Raw genomic sequence first — 13,940 nt, forward strand, 5'->3', positions numbered from 1 at the left:
TCACGCCCTCTGCTCACGCCCTCTCCTCACGCCCTCTGCTCACGCCCCCTGCTCACGCCCCCTGCTCCCGCCCTCTGCTCACGCCCTCTGCTCACGCCCTCTGCTCACGCCCTCTGCTCACGCCCCCTGCTCACGCCCTCTCCTCACGCCCCCTGCTCACGCCCTCTGCTCCCGCCCTCTGCTCCCGCCCTCTGCTCACGCCCTCTGCTCACGCCCTCTGCACCCGCCCCCTGCTCACGCCCTCTGCTCACGCCCTCTGCTCACGCCCCCTGCTCACACCCTCTGCTCACACCCTCTGCACCCGCCCTCTCCTCACACCCTCTGCACCCGCCCTCTCCTCACGCCCTCAGCTCACGCCCTCTGCTCACGCCCTCAGCTCACGCCCTCTGCTCACGCCCGGGCTATTAAGTCGCCTGTTGGTGAGCTTAGAACCAGCGATGTAAGCGAGTGGTTTACAAATGTAATATTAACTGTGGAAATGTTGAACGGGTAGTTACTGCAGGGTAATGGTAGTTATTGGGGGTTAATGGTAGTCAAGGTTCCAGTTATAGTGGTCTGGAGCTCCCGCGCAGGCAGCTCACCGGCTCTTCAATGGGAATAACCGTGAATGCACGAAGATTTGAATGGGCCGCACGGCCACTTAAAGGGCCCGTGCACGGGAAAAAACTGACAGGGAACCTTGATGGTAGTTACTCTGAGTCAATTGGTAGCTTCTTGGGCCGGTGATAGTTACTGCAGACTAACAGTGACTAACGGTGGAGGTTAGTGATAGTTACTGCAGACTAACAGTGACTAACGGTGGAGGTTAGTGATAGTTACTGCAGACTAACAGTGACTAACGGCAGAGGTTAGTGATAGTTACTGCAGACTAACAGTGACTAACGGTGGAGGTTAGTGATAGTTACTGCAGACTAACAGTGACTAACGGTGGAGGTTAGTGATAGTTACTGCAGACTAACAGTGACTAACGGCAGAGGTTAGTGATAGTTACTGCAGACTAACAGTGACTAACGGTGGAGGTTAGTGATAGTTACTGCAGACTAACAGTGACTAACGGCAGAGGTTAGTGATAGTTACTGCAGACTAACAGTGACTAACAGTGGAGGTTAGTGATAGTTACTGCAGACTAACAGTGACTAACGGTGGAGGTTAGTGATAGTTACTGCAGACTAACAGTGACTAACGGTGGAGGTTGGTGATAGTTACTGCAGACTAACAGTGACTAACGGCGGAGGTTGGTGATAGTTACTGCAGACTAACAGTGACTAACGGCAGAGGTTAGTGATAGTTACTGCAGACTAACAGCGGAGGTTGGTGATAGTTACTGCAGACTAACAGTGACTAACGGTGGAGGTTGGTGATAGTTACTGCAGACTAACAGTGACTAACGGTGGAGGTTGGTGATAGTTACTGCAGACTAACAGTGACTAACGGTGGAGGTTAGTGATAGTTACTGCAGACTAACAGTGACTAACGGTGGAGGTTAGTGATTGTTACTGCAGACTAACAGTGACTAACAGTGGAGGTTAGTGATTGTTACTGCAGACTAACAGTGGAGGTTAGTGATTGTTACTGCAGACTAACAGTGACTAACGGTGGAGGTTAGTGATTGTTACTGCAGACTAACAGTGACTAACAGTGGAGGTTAGTGATTGTTACTGCAGACTAACAGTGACTAACAGTGGAGGTTAGTGATAGTTACTGCAGACTAACAGTGACTAACGGTGGAGGTTAGTGATAGTTACTGCAGACTAACAGTGACTAAGGGTGGAGGTTGGTGATAGTTACTGCAGACTAACAGTGACTAACAGTGGAGGTTGGTGATAGTTACTGCAGACTAACAGTGACTAACGGTGGAGGTTGGTGATAGTTACTGCAGACTAACAGTGACTAACGGTGGAGGTTGGTGATAGTTACTGCAGACTAACAGTGACTAACGGTGGAGGTTGGTGATAGTTACTGCAGACTAACAGTGACTAACGGTGGAGGTTGGTGATAGTTACTGCAGACTAACAGTGACTAACAGTGGAGGTTAGTGATAGTTACTGCAGACTAACAGTGACTAACGGTGGAGGTTAGTGATTGTTACTGCAGACTAACAGTGACTAACAGTGGAGGTTAGTGATAGTTACTGCAGACTAACAGTGGAGGTTAGTGATAGTTACTGCAGACTAACAGTGACTAATGGTGGAGGTTAGTGATAGTTACTGCAGACTAACAGTGACTAAGGGTGGAGGTTGGTGATAGTTACTGCAGACTAACAGTGACTAACGGTGGAGGTTAGTGATAGTTACTGCAGACTAACAGTGACTAAGGGTGGAGGTTAGTGATAGTTACTGCAGACTAACAGTGACTAACGGTGGAGGTTGGTGATAGTTACTGCAGACTAACAGTGACTAACGGTGGAGGTTGGTGATAGTTACTGCAGACTAACAGTGGAGGTGGGTGATAGTTACTGCAGACTAACAGTGACTAATGGTGGAGGTTAGTGATAGTTACTGCAGACTAACTGACTAACGGCGGAGGTTAGTGATAGTTACTGCAGACTAACAGTGACTAACGGCGGAGGTTAGTGATAGTTACTGCAGACTAACAGTGACTAACGGTGGAGGTTAGTGATAGTTACTGCAGACTAACAGTGACTAACGGTGGAGGTTGGTGATAGTTACTGCAGACTAACAGTGACTAACGGCGGAGGTTGGTGATAGTTACTGCAGACTAACAGTGACTAACGGCAGAGGTTAGTGATAGTTACTGCAGACTAACAGCGGAGGTTAGTGATAGTTACTGCAGACTAACAGTGACTAACGGTGGAGGTTGGTGATAGTTACTGCAGACTAACAGTGACTAATGGTGGAGGTTGGTGATAGTTACTGCAGACTAACAGTGACTAACGGTGGAGGTTGGTAATAGTTACTGCAGACTAACAGTGACTAACGGTGGAGGTTGGTGATAGTTACTGCAGACTAACAGTGACTAACAGTGGAGGTTAGTGATAGTTACTGCAGACTAACAGTGACTAACGGTGGAGGTTAGTGATTGTTACTGCAGACTAACAGTGACTAACAGTGGAGGTTAGTGATAGTTACTGCAGACTAACAGTGACTAACAGTGGAGGTTAGTGATAGTTACTGCAGACTAACTGACTAACGGTGGAGGTTGGTGAAGGAGCTTTAAGTTGCTGATGAATTGTGGGTGAAGCAATTACTGATGGTTAAGCTTTAATTGACGTGGGTTAGACGTGCAGAAGAGAGACAGTGAGCAGCAGGCAGAATGTACGAGATCTCAGTGCAGAAGGAGCCTGAAAGGGTGGTGGAGGCAGATTCAATCGTGGCTTTCAAAAGGGAATTGGATAAGTAACTGAAGGAAAAAAATTTGCAAGGCTACGGGGAAGGGGCGGGGGAGTGGGACTGGCTGAGGTGCTCCTGCAGAGAGCCGGCACGGGCTCGACGGGCCGAATGGCCTCCTTCTGTGCTGTAACCATTCTCTGAAGGGGAGCACAGAGGAGGGAGCAGGTGAAGGGGTATCACGGAGGGAAGAGGGTATGGGGTGTCACAGAGGGGAGAGGGTATGGGGTGTCACAGAGGGTATGGGGTGTCACAGAGGGTATGGGGTGTCACAGAAGGGAGAGGGTATGGGGTGTCACAGAAGGGAGAGGGTATGGGGTGTCACAGAGGGTATGGGGTGTCACAGAGGGGAGAGGGTATGGGGTGTCACAGAGGGGAGAAGGTATGGGGTGTCACAGAGGGGAGAGGGTATGGGGTGTCACAGAGGGTATGGGGTGTCACAGAGGGGAGAGGGTATGGGGTGTCACAGAGGGGAGAGGGTATGGGGTGTCACAGAGGGGAGAGGGTATGGGGTGTCACAGAGGGGAGAGGGTATGGGGTGTCACAGAGGGGAGAGGGTATGGGGTGTCACAGAGGGGAGAGAGTATGGGGTGTCACAGAGGGGAGAGGGTATGAGGCGTCACAGAGGGGAGGGGGTATGAGCAGCTATCGCAGAACAAAACAAATATATCAGTAACAGAGCACGGAGTGTATTAAAGACAAAATTGAAACTACAGAGGGCATTCGAACAGTGAGTAGAAATGGTGATGAAAGCAGCTTTCTCTCCAGGTTCACCGGTACAACAGGCAGTTTGTCGGGCTGGGCTGGGGTAAGTGCCTCTCGTAAGTGTTGAACTCAGAATCACTCGAGTGATCATCCTTACCTGTGAATTTCCGGGGGGCTCCTTTTAATCTTCGCGCTTGACTCGATCACTTCCTTCGCGACTCTCCCACTGAAAGCATCAACAATGTAGCCACAGAGAGTGTCAGTACATGGGGAGTGAGGGTGAGACGCTAACTCCTTCTATCATTGACCTGTTACACTGGACGCATTTCCAGATACAGATGCACATCATTCTGCTATTATCCGAGGGCACAGAATGAAGAGGCGTGACCTTTATTGTTGCAGATGATGGGGATCTGTGTGAGACTAATCAACCGTACCACAATAATTGCCTTCATTTATCTCTACAGTTAACTAAGCAAGATCCAACGGCCATTTATAACTAACGGCAATTAAATGTCATTCTGAAAGATGCAATGCGATTCCTCTTGTTGCAAAGCTATCAGAAGATGTCATTTTTTGTGTGAATGAATTGCCCTAAACCAATTGTAAATTCTCTGTTCCTGTCCGCCCTTCCATCGCTACCAGAAACAGAGGCTGTGAAGCCTACAGACACTAAAGCCTGTAACGTTAGTGCCTTAAGACCACAGCAACAGAGTCCACCAGCCTTGACTCCAAACTACCCAACAACCTGCCCGAATGGGAACCACTCCTGATCATTCCACCCCATATATTCACGCCAAAAACATTTTAAAAACTTTTTTTTTTGTTGTGACTTTACTCTCCGAGTTTCCTTCCATTATTGTTCCTAATTGAAGTGTTAGTTTTCAGTAACCTCTACTTACTGTGACTATTTACCTGTATCGAAACCGACTTCCTTTGAAGAACAGATTGCTGCTCGAAACCGTTCGAACCTGACTGGATTTTTCCAACCTGGTAAAGGGCAGAAAGAGCAAAAAATCTTCAAATCCACTGCAGCCACTCCGCATCCTCAAGGACCCCCTGGGGATCCCCACCAATGGGCTCTACCGCTCATAGAGACCCTTGAACAATAACTTGCATTTATATAGCGCCTTTAACATAGTAAAACGTCCCATGGCGCTTCACGGGAGCGATTATCAAACAAAATTTGACACCAAGCCACAGAAGGAGATATTAGGACAGGTGACCAAAAGCTTGGTCAAAGAGGTCGGTTTGAAGGAGGAGAGAGACCGAGAGGTTTAGGGAGGGAATTCCAGAGCTTAGGGCCCAGGCAACAGAAGGCACGGCCACCAATGGTTGAGCGATTATAATCAGGGATACTCAAGAGCACAGAATTAGAGGAGCGCAGAGATCGGGGGGTGTTGTGGGGCTGAAGGAGATTACAGAGATAGGAAGGGGCGAGGCCATGGAGGGATTTGAAAACAAGGATGAGAATTTTGAAATCGAGGCATTGCTTAACCAGGAGCCAATGTAGGTCAGCGAGCAATTAGTGACGGGTGAACGGGACTTAGTGCAAGTTAGGACACGGGCAGCCGAGTTTTAGATGACCTCAAGTTTACGTAGGGTAGAATGTGGGAGGCCAGCCAGGAGTGCGTTGGAATAGTCAAGTCTAGAGGTAACAAAGGCATGGATGAGGGTTTCAGCAGTGGATGAGCTGAGGCAAGGGCGGAGACGGGCGATGTTACGGAGGTGGAAGTAGGCGGTCTTTGTTATGCTGCGGATATGTGGTCGGAAGCTCATTTCAGGGTCAAATATGACACCAAGGTTGTGAACAGTGTGGTTCAGCCTCAGACAGATGTTCGGGAGAGGGATGGAGTCAGTGGCTCGGGAACGGAGTTTGTGGCGGGGACCGAAAACAATGGCTTCGGTCTTCCCAGTAGTTCATTGGAGGAAATTCCTGCTCATCCAGAACTGGATGTCGGACAAGCAGTCTGACAATTTAGACACCGTGGAGGGGTCGAGAGAAGTGGTAGTGAGGTAGAGCTGGGTGTCGTCAGCGTGCATGTGGAAACTGACGCTGTGTTTTCGGATGATGTCACCAAGGGGCAACGTGTAGATGAGAAATAGGAGGGGCCAAGGATAGATCCTTGGGGGACACCAGAGGTAACGATGCGGGAGCGGGAAGAGAAGCCCCAGGACAATTAACTCAGAGAGTGGTTAGAATGTGGAACTCGGGGAGTAGTTGAGGCAAATAGCACAGATGCATTTAAAGAGAAGCTAGATAAACTAGAAGGAGAAAGGAATAGAAGGATATGCTGATAGGGTGAGATGAAGTAGGGCGGGAGGAGGCTCATGTGGAGCATAAACACCAACACAGACCAGTTAAGAACATAAGAACATAAAAAATAGGAGCAGGAGTCGGCCATTCGGCCCTTCGAGCCTGCTCCGCCATTCAATGAGATCATGGCTGATCTTCTGCCTCAACTCCATTCACCGGCCCTATCGCCATATCCCTTGATGCCTTTACTAGTCAGAAATCTATCGACATCTGTCTTGAATATACCCAATGACTGAGCCTCCACAGCCCTCTGGGGTAGAGAATTCCAAAGATTCACCACCCTCTGTGTGAAGAAATTTCTTCTCATCTCAGTCCTGAATGGCCGACCCTTTATCCTGAGGCTGTGGCCCCTGGTTCTAGACTCCCCAGCCACGGGAAACATTCTCCCAGCATCCACCCTATCAAGCTCTGTAATAATTTTTTATGCTTCAATGAGATCCCCTTTCATTCTTCTGAATTCAAGAGAATACAGGCCTAGTTTACTCAATCTCTTCTCATACGACAGTCCCGCCATCCCAGGAATCAATCTGGTGAACCTTCATTGCACTCCCTCTATGGCAAGTATATCCTTCCTTAGGTAAGGAGACCAAAATTGTACACAGTACTCCAGGTGTGGTCTCACCAAGGCCCTATAATTGGAGTAAGACTTCTTTACTCCTGTATTCAAATCCTCTTGTAATGAAGGCCAGCATACCATTTGCCTTCCTAATGGTTTGCTGCACCTGCACATTCACTTTCAGTGACTCATGTACAAGGACACCCAGGTCCCTTTGAGCATCTGCATTCCCCAATCTTTCACCATTTAGGAAATACTCTGCCTTTCTGATTTTTTCTATCAAAGTGGATAACTTCACATTTATCCACATTATATTCCATCTGCCATGTTCTCGCCCACTCACTGAGCCTGTCGAGATCCCCTTGAAGCCTCTTCACACCCTCTTCGCAGTTGACACTGCCACCTAGCTTTGTATCATCAGCAAATTTGGAAATGTTACATTTAGTCCCCTCATCCAAATCATTGATATAGATTGTGAATAGCTGGGGCCCAAGCACCGATCCTTGCGGTACCCCACTAGTCACAGCCTGCCATCCTGAAAAAGACCCGTTTATCCCTACTCTTTGTTTTCTGTCTGTTAACCAATTCTCAAATGATGCTAGTATATTACCCCCCATTCCATGTGCCCTAATTTTGTTCACCAACCTCGTGTGGGACCTTATCGAAGGCCTTCTGAAAATTCAGATACGCCACATCTACCGGTTCCCCTTTGTCTACTCCACTAGTTACATCCTCAAAGAACTCCAATAGGTTTGTCAAACAGGATTTCCCTTTCATAAATCCATGTTGACTCTGCCCAATCTTACTATTAGTTTCTAAGTGCCCAGTTATTGCATCCTTTATAATAGATTCCAGCAATTTCCCAACTACTGATGTGAGGCTAACAGGCCTGTAGTTCCCCGTCTTCTCTCTCCCTCCTTTCTTAAATAGCGGGCCGAATGGCCTGCTTCTGTGCTGTACACTCTGTGTAATAAAAGGCACTCACTTGTAAAAGGCTTGATTCTCCACTCCACACTTCCACAAATGCTTGCAAGCTTCGGGTGTTGGTGCAAAGTATGTCAGAATGATCTTTGATTCCTGACATGGAGATAATTAAAAAAACACTGGTTAAAAGGACCCAAGAAGGGAATTCAAAATCTCGCACACCCTCACCTGAATAAATTCAGTGCACAGTGCTGTTAGGGAGGGATTTCCAGACGTATTTAAGGGGAAGCTGGATAAACACACGAGGGAGAAAGGAATAGAAGGATATGCTGATGGGGTGAGATGAAGAGGGGTGGGAGGAGGCTCGTGTGGAGCATAAACACCGGCACGGACCAGTTGGGCCGAATGGCCTGTTTCTGTGCTGTAAGTTCTATTTAATTACGACCCTTCATTGTCACTGGGTCAAAATCCTGGAACTCCCTTCCTAACAGCACGGTGGGAGCACCTTTAGCGCACGGACTGCAGCGGTTCAAGAAGGCGGCCCACCACCACCTTCTCAAGGGCAACTAGGGATGGGCAATAAATGCTGGCCTTGCCAGCGACGCCCACATCTCAAGATCAGCCATGATCTCATTGAATGGCGGAACAGGCTCGAGGGGCTCAATGGCCTCCTCCTGTTCCCAAGAACATTTTTTTAAAAATACCAAATATAATTCTGGTTGGTTCTTGTTTGCAATGTGCCAGATATTGAGTACAGAACGTAGAGATCTTGGAAGATGAAAGTGTAAATATTTTGACCGTGACTGGTGCCAAATTGGATGAAGATCCTCGAGTGGAGGCACGTTGGCTTTAAGATTGGTGATCTGTGTTTAACGGTGTCAGCACTCACCTCTTTCTGAGTTGCATATAAATTAAACGTTTTCCCTTCAAACTTCATCTTGCTGACTTCAGTCCTGAAAGTAAGAAGGGAACTTTCGTAAGTGTTAATTGTAACATTTTGGGTCTTCACCCTATATGGGATTGGGCTTTAATTTATGTCAGTGATGTTACTGTGAGATTCGGTTCACAAAGGTTCGCATCATTTGACTCAACGTCTAAAGCCAGTCAACGTGAAGTCTAAACTAGGGAGTTGGACAGGTCCTTGAGGATGGGGAACTTACAGGGTTACGGACTAAAAGCGAGGGGTGGGGAGGTGGGACTGAGCACGACGGCTCTTTCCAAGAGCCAGCACAGGCACGATGGGCCGAATGGCCTCCTTCTGTGCTGTAGGTTTCTGCGATTCTATTGGCACAGCCATTTCAAACGTTAGTCAGGATGCAATGGGCGGAGCCCCGAGTGGTTCAAAGTGTTACGGTTACTTCTCAAAGAGAGACGGGACAACCATCCGCCTCTTTACATCTTTGCACATTACTGTGGCACCACTGGGTCAGTTACATCCCTGAGGAAACCGCTCCAGTCACCGACACAGATTACCCCCCTTTACTTTCAGTCAGTGTCAGTGGAAGACCCAGCTTGGGTTCATTCAATCGGAAAAGGCTTTTGTTGATGCACAGGCCCAGGCAAGAGGGAGTGAACTGTCTGACGTAAGAAAACTACTAGGCACTTGGTCTAAGAGTTAAACAAAGCTTTAATCAACTGTTTTACAACATGGAGGTCTAGTTGTGTCCTTCACTAGTTCCTGTTAAGAATGTCCTGCGCAAGCTGGGCCCGTGCCCGAGTATTTATACTCTCCCTGGACAGTGCCACCCGCAGGCCGCTCAGTATTATTTCATAAGTCTTTCTTTCATGAATGACTGATTCATGTCACTGTCTCTGGTCACTGAGAGAGGGAGAAACTCCAGGCTGGATACAAATGTCTGAGCCAGGGGACGGCGTGGCCAGTTAGCTCAGGAACAACTGACGGGAAAGTGTGTTTTGGCCTAGATTAACCACAGTGTTGTATTTTATGTACAGGGACTGGACTATACCAGGGCACTGTGCACTCACCATTTTATAAAGTGAATCCTCTTATTTCCCTGTAACACCACAAATCCAGACGGAGTGAAGGCTAAGAATGCCGCGTTTCCTGAGACGTCCTATGGGAGAAATGTTTACATTCAGAGATCAGGGGGATTTTCCGCCGCGATCTTTGGTCAGATATTGTTTGTGTTGTCTGCTCTTTCCCACCACAACCTGTCGCGCCAAGACCCGACTCAGTGTCCTTCACATTTCCTCGCCCATGGGACCAGGATCGCACTGTGCGATGCGTGGTTAATGTAAACACATCCCTCCCAATTCCCCAGGGCAATACTCAGCCGGACACACGAGTCAGTCCAGGTTCAGCATCCAGCACGCACTGATCATTCATATCATCCTAGACACTCATGAGGAAAGGGAGGAGAGGGTGGAGGGAGAGAGAGGAGGAGAGGGAGAGGGAGAGGGAGGAGAGGGAGGAGAAGGAGAGAGGGAGGAGAGGGAGGGGAGGATGGAGGGAGGGAGAGGAAGTGGAGGATGGAGGGAGAGAGAAGGATGGAGAGGGAGGGGAGGATGGAGGGAGAGAGGAGAAGGAGGGAGAGGGAGGGAGGATGGAGAGGGAGGGGCGGATGGAGGGAGAGAGGAGAAGGAGGGAGAGGGAGGGAGGATGGAGAGGGGGGGAGGATGGAGGGAGAGAGGAGAAGGAGGGAGAGGGAATGGAAGGTGCTCACTGACCTACAGAACTTGCTCAGATGGAATCTGAATTGCACCAAATAAGCCCAAACCAGAATTTGCAATGTGAAGATCCGATTGGGAGCAATTGCCTTCGGTCAGTAACAGTGTGAATGTCTACAGCCAGGAGTGAGCAGATTACAAACACTCAGGGACTCCGTGTCCGTGTGCGAGACCTGTTCCTACTATTGGCCTGTACCTTGCATGGGTGGGGATCGACTCCGTACGTTTCCAATGACTGCGCTTTCTTCAGGAAGTTCAGCTCCGCTGTGTCTGGAGTCTGCCCGCTGCACGGGAAAGAGCAAAACAAGAGAGAAATCAGTCACTGATGGTATTCCACCATCAAAAGGCACACGTCAGGAGTGTGATGGAATACTCTCCACTTGCCTGGATGAGTGCAGCTCCAACAACACTCAAGAAGCTCGACACCATCCAGGACAAAGCAGCCCGCTTGATTGGCACCCCATCCACCACCTTAAACATTCACTCCCTCCACCACCGGCGCACCGTGCCTGCAGTGTGTACCATCTACAAGATGCACTGCAGCAACTCGCCAAGGCTTCTTCGGCAGCACCTCCCAAACCCACGACCTCTACCACCTAGAAGGACAAGGGCAGCAGGCGCATGGGAACACCACCACCTCCAAGTTCCCCTCCAAGTCACACACCATCCTGACTTGGAAGTATATCGCCGTTCCTTCATCGTGGCTGGGTCAAAATCCTGGAACTCCCTCCCTAACAGCACTGGGGGAGCACCTTCACCACACAGACTGCAGCGGTTCAAGAAGGCGGCTCACCACCACCTTCTCAGGAGCAACTAGGGATGGGCAATAAATGCCGGCCTCTCCAGCGACGCACACCCCATAAACGAATTTAAAAAAAACGGAAAGATGGTGTGTGTGTGGTCAGTGAAACATTACGCTCAGTGTTCAACCTTAAAAGTCATTACAGCAACCATCTGATACTAAACTTGCTTTAAGAAGGAACTTGCCTTTCTACAGCGCCTTTCGCACCCTCAGTTCATCGTAAAGTGCTTCACAGCCAATGAAGTGCGTCACGCAGTGAATGACTTTTGGACGTGCAGTGGCTGTTGTCCACAACAGCAGGATCCCACGTACAGCAATCGGAGGAGTCACGAGTCCGTCTGTTTTTTAGACAGTATTGGTTGAGAATTCCTTGCTCTTCAATAGCACCATGGGATTTTTTTAGCCGAGGAGAGCAGACCTTGGCACATCTGACAAAGCAGCTCTCCCTCAGTATTGCACTGGAGAGCGGCCGCTGCATTCGATTACGTGCACGACCCCCCCAACCTTATGTCGCAGAGGTGAGAATCAAAAGGACTTGCATTTCTATAGCGCCTTTCACCACCTCGGGACGTTCCAAAGAAGTACTTTTACAGCCAATGAAGTACTTTTTTGAAGTGTAGTCACTGTTGTAATGTAGGAAACGCGGCAACCAATTTGCGCACAGCAAGCTCCCACAAACAGCAATCAGTTAACCTGTTTTGGAGGCTGACGTAATAAAACTCACTACGCACTTGGTTTGAGTATAAAGCAAGGCTTTAATCACCTTGTTTCAGAACATGGAGGTCTAGTTCTACTTCACTAGTTCCTGTCTTACAAAATGTCCCTATAAAGCTGGGCCCACGCCCGAGTATTTATACTCCTTGAACGGCGCCACCAGCTGGCCGTCCAGCGTTATTTCACAAGTAGTTTCTTGATGAATGATGAGATTTATAACAGTGGCGTTGGTTTTGGGATGAATTTTTCTCGAGACCCTCTGGGGGTAATTTTTAACCTCGTCCATCCCAGTTATGAGGCGTCTGGCAGTCGAAGATGTCCGGGAAAGGGTGACCACCTCTTGGATGCCCCAAAGCTCCACTTGATGCCATTTTTCAGACGGGGCTGGAAGTGGGTGCTCAGCTCTCTCGCTCGAACAAACAGCAGAGGGTGTTGGCACCGTCACCTGTTGTTGGACTCCATTTGTAATTTTCAAATACAAATTTGCGGCGCCTAACCTTCAGCTCCTTAAATGGACTGCTGCAGGCTGCTCCAGAAACCGCCAGAGCCAATCGTCCAACCTAATAGGCCAGTGCCTCAATTTTAAAATTTTCATCCTCGTTTTCAAATCCTTCCGCGGCCTCGCCCCCCTCCCTATCTCTGTAATCTCCTCCAGCCGCACAGCCCTCCGAGATCTCTGCATTCCTACAATTCTGGCCTCTTGAGCATTCCTGATTTTCATCGCTCCACCATTGGCGGCCGTGCCTTCAGCCGCCTGGGCCCTGAGCTCTGGAATTCCCTCCCTAAACCTCTCCGCCTCGCTACCTCTGTTTCCTCCTTTAAGACGCTCCTTAAAACCTACCTCTTTGACCAAGCTGTCCCAATATCTCCTTTTGTGGCTCGGTGTCAAATTTTGTTTGATAATCGCTCCTGTGAAGAGCCTTGGGATGTTTTACTATGTTAAAGTCGCTATATAAATGCAAGTTGTTGTTGTTGCTGCTGCACTGACGGAGGTGCAGCCCTTCACATGAGACATTAAACCGAGGCCCTTTATGCTTATTATTAAGGAGGATGTTAAACGCTGAAATGGTAATTACATAAAATGTACAGCCCAGAAACAGGCCATTCGACCGAACTGGTCCGTGCCGGTGTTTATGCTCCACACGAGCTTCCTCCCACCCCTCTTCATCTCACCCCATCAGCCTAACCCTCGATTCCTTTCTCCCACATGTGGTGCCAATTGAAATGACCCAACAACCGCTGGCCTGGCTTGAGATCAGCCAAGAACGCAAACTGGGGCTCATCTTAGACCTGCCCAGTCAGAGTACGGACAGATATCCCATGGATTTCACACTGCTGATTTCAAAATTATACAACAGGCAGATGACTAAATCCCAACGGCGACTGCCTTCCCCGAGCGAGGTTTGACTCTACGTTCGAGCATCTGGTCCTCAGTGTGACAAGCAAAAAAAACAAAAATAAAGACAGACTGAACTTGGTTTGACATTTGAGATTGGTTTTTGGGTTGGGGAATTGGAACAAGACCAAAGTGGTTCAATTTGACAGTGCAGCTGTCTCAACATGATGGTTACTTTCATTTTAAGATAAGAGGATGAATTGCTGATTGCTGCGGTGATTGGGAGCCCATCCCAGCTCTCACGGAGCAGAGGAATGAGGGGGGAATGGAGCTGTTCGTACTCCAGGTGTGTGTGTATTATGTATACATCCGGAGCACGCTTGCGAGGCCGAGCCCCTGAGATGCAGTTGTGTTTAACGAGGACTGTCCCTTTAAAATCACTGCTCTGGAAACTGCCTGGGGGAAACGGTCTAAATAGGCACAATCTAAAGGTCAGTAAGAGGCTAATTGCTGCGGGGAATTTCTGTAGATTGGCGGCGCCTTGTAAATCC

General features: G+C 48.9%; 1 protein-coding gene across 3 annotated transcripts in view; it reads right to left on the minus strand.

Moving 5' to 3' along the window:
- frmd5a (FERM domain containing 5a) overlaps positions 1 to 13,940 on the minus strand; it is a 276,610-nt gene that overhangs the window by 48,723 nt on the left and 213,947 nt on the right. For all 3 annotated transcript variants that reach the window (XM_085968386.1, XM_085968385.1, XM_085968387.1), the window contains 6 exons: positions 10,734 to 10,821; positions 9,836 to 9,924; positions 8,739 to 8,802; positions 7,911 to 8,002; positions 4,968 to 5,042; positions 4,210 to 4,278 (listed from right to left, as the gene is read on the minus strand). In XM_085968386.1, coding sequence (XP_085824512.1) covers positions 4,210 to 4,278; positions 4,968 to 5,042; positions 7,911 to 8,002; positions 8,739 to 8,802; positions 9,836 to 9,924; positions 10,734 to 10,821 — 477 coding nt within the window. The remainder of the gene's footprint in view (positions 1 to 4,209; positions 4,279 to 4,967; positions 5,043 to 7,910; positions 8,003 to 8,738; positions 8,803 to 9,835; positions 9,925 to 10,733; positions 10,822 to 13,940) is intronic.

The sequence above is a fragment of the Somniosus microcephalus genome, chromosome 27 (genome assembly GCF_052327205.1).
Source record: "Somniosus microcephalus isolate GS21.2 chromosome 27, FLI_Smic_1.0, whole genome shotgun sequence".
Taxonomy (NCBI): Eukaryota; Metazoa; Chordata; class Chondrichthyes; order Squaliformes; family Somniosidae; genus Somniosus; species Somniosus microcephalus.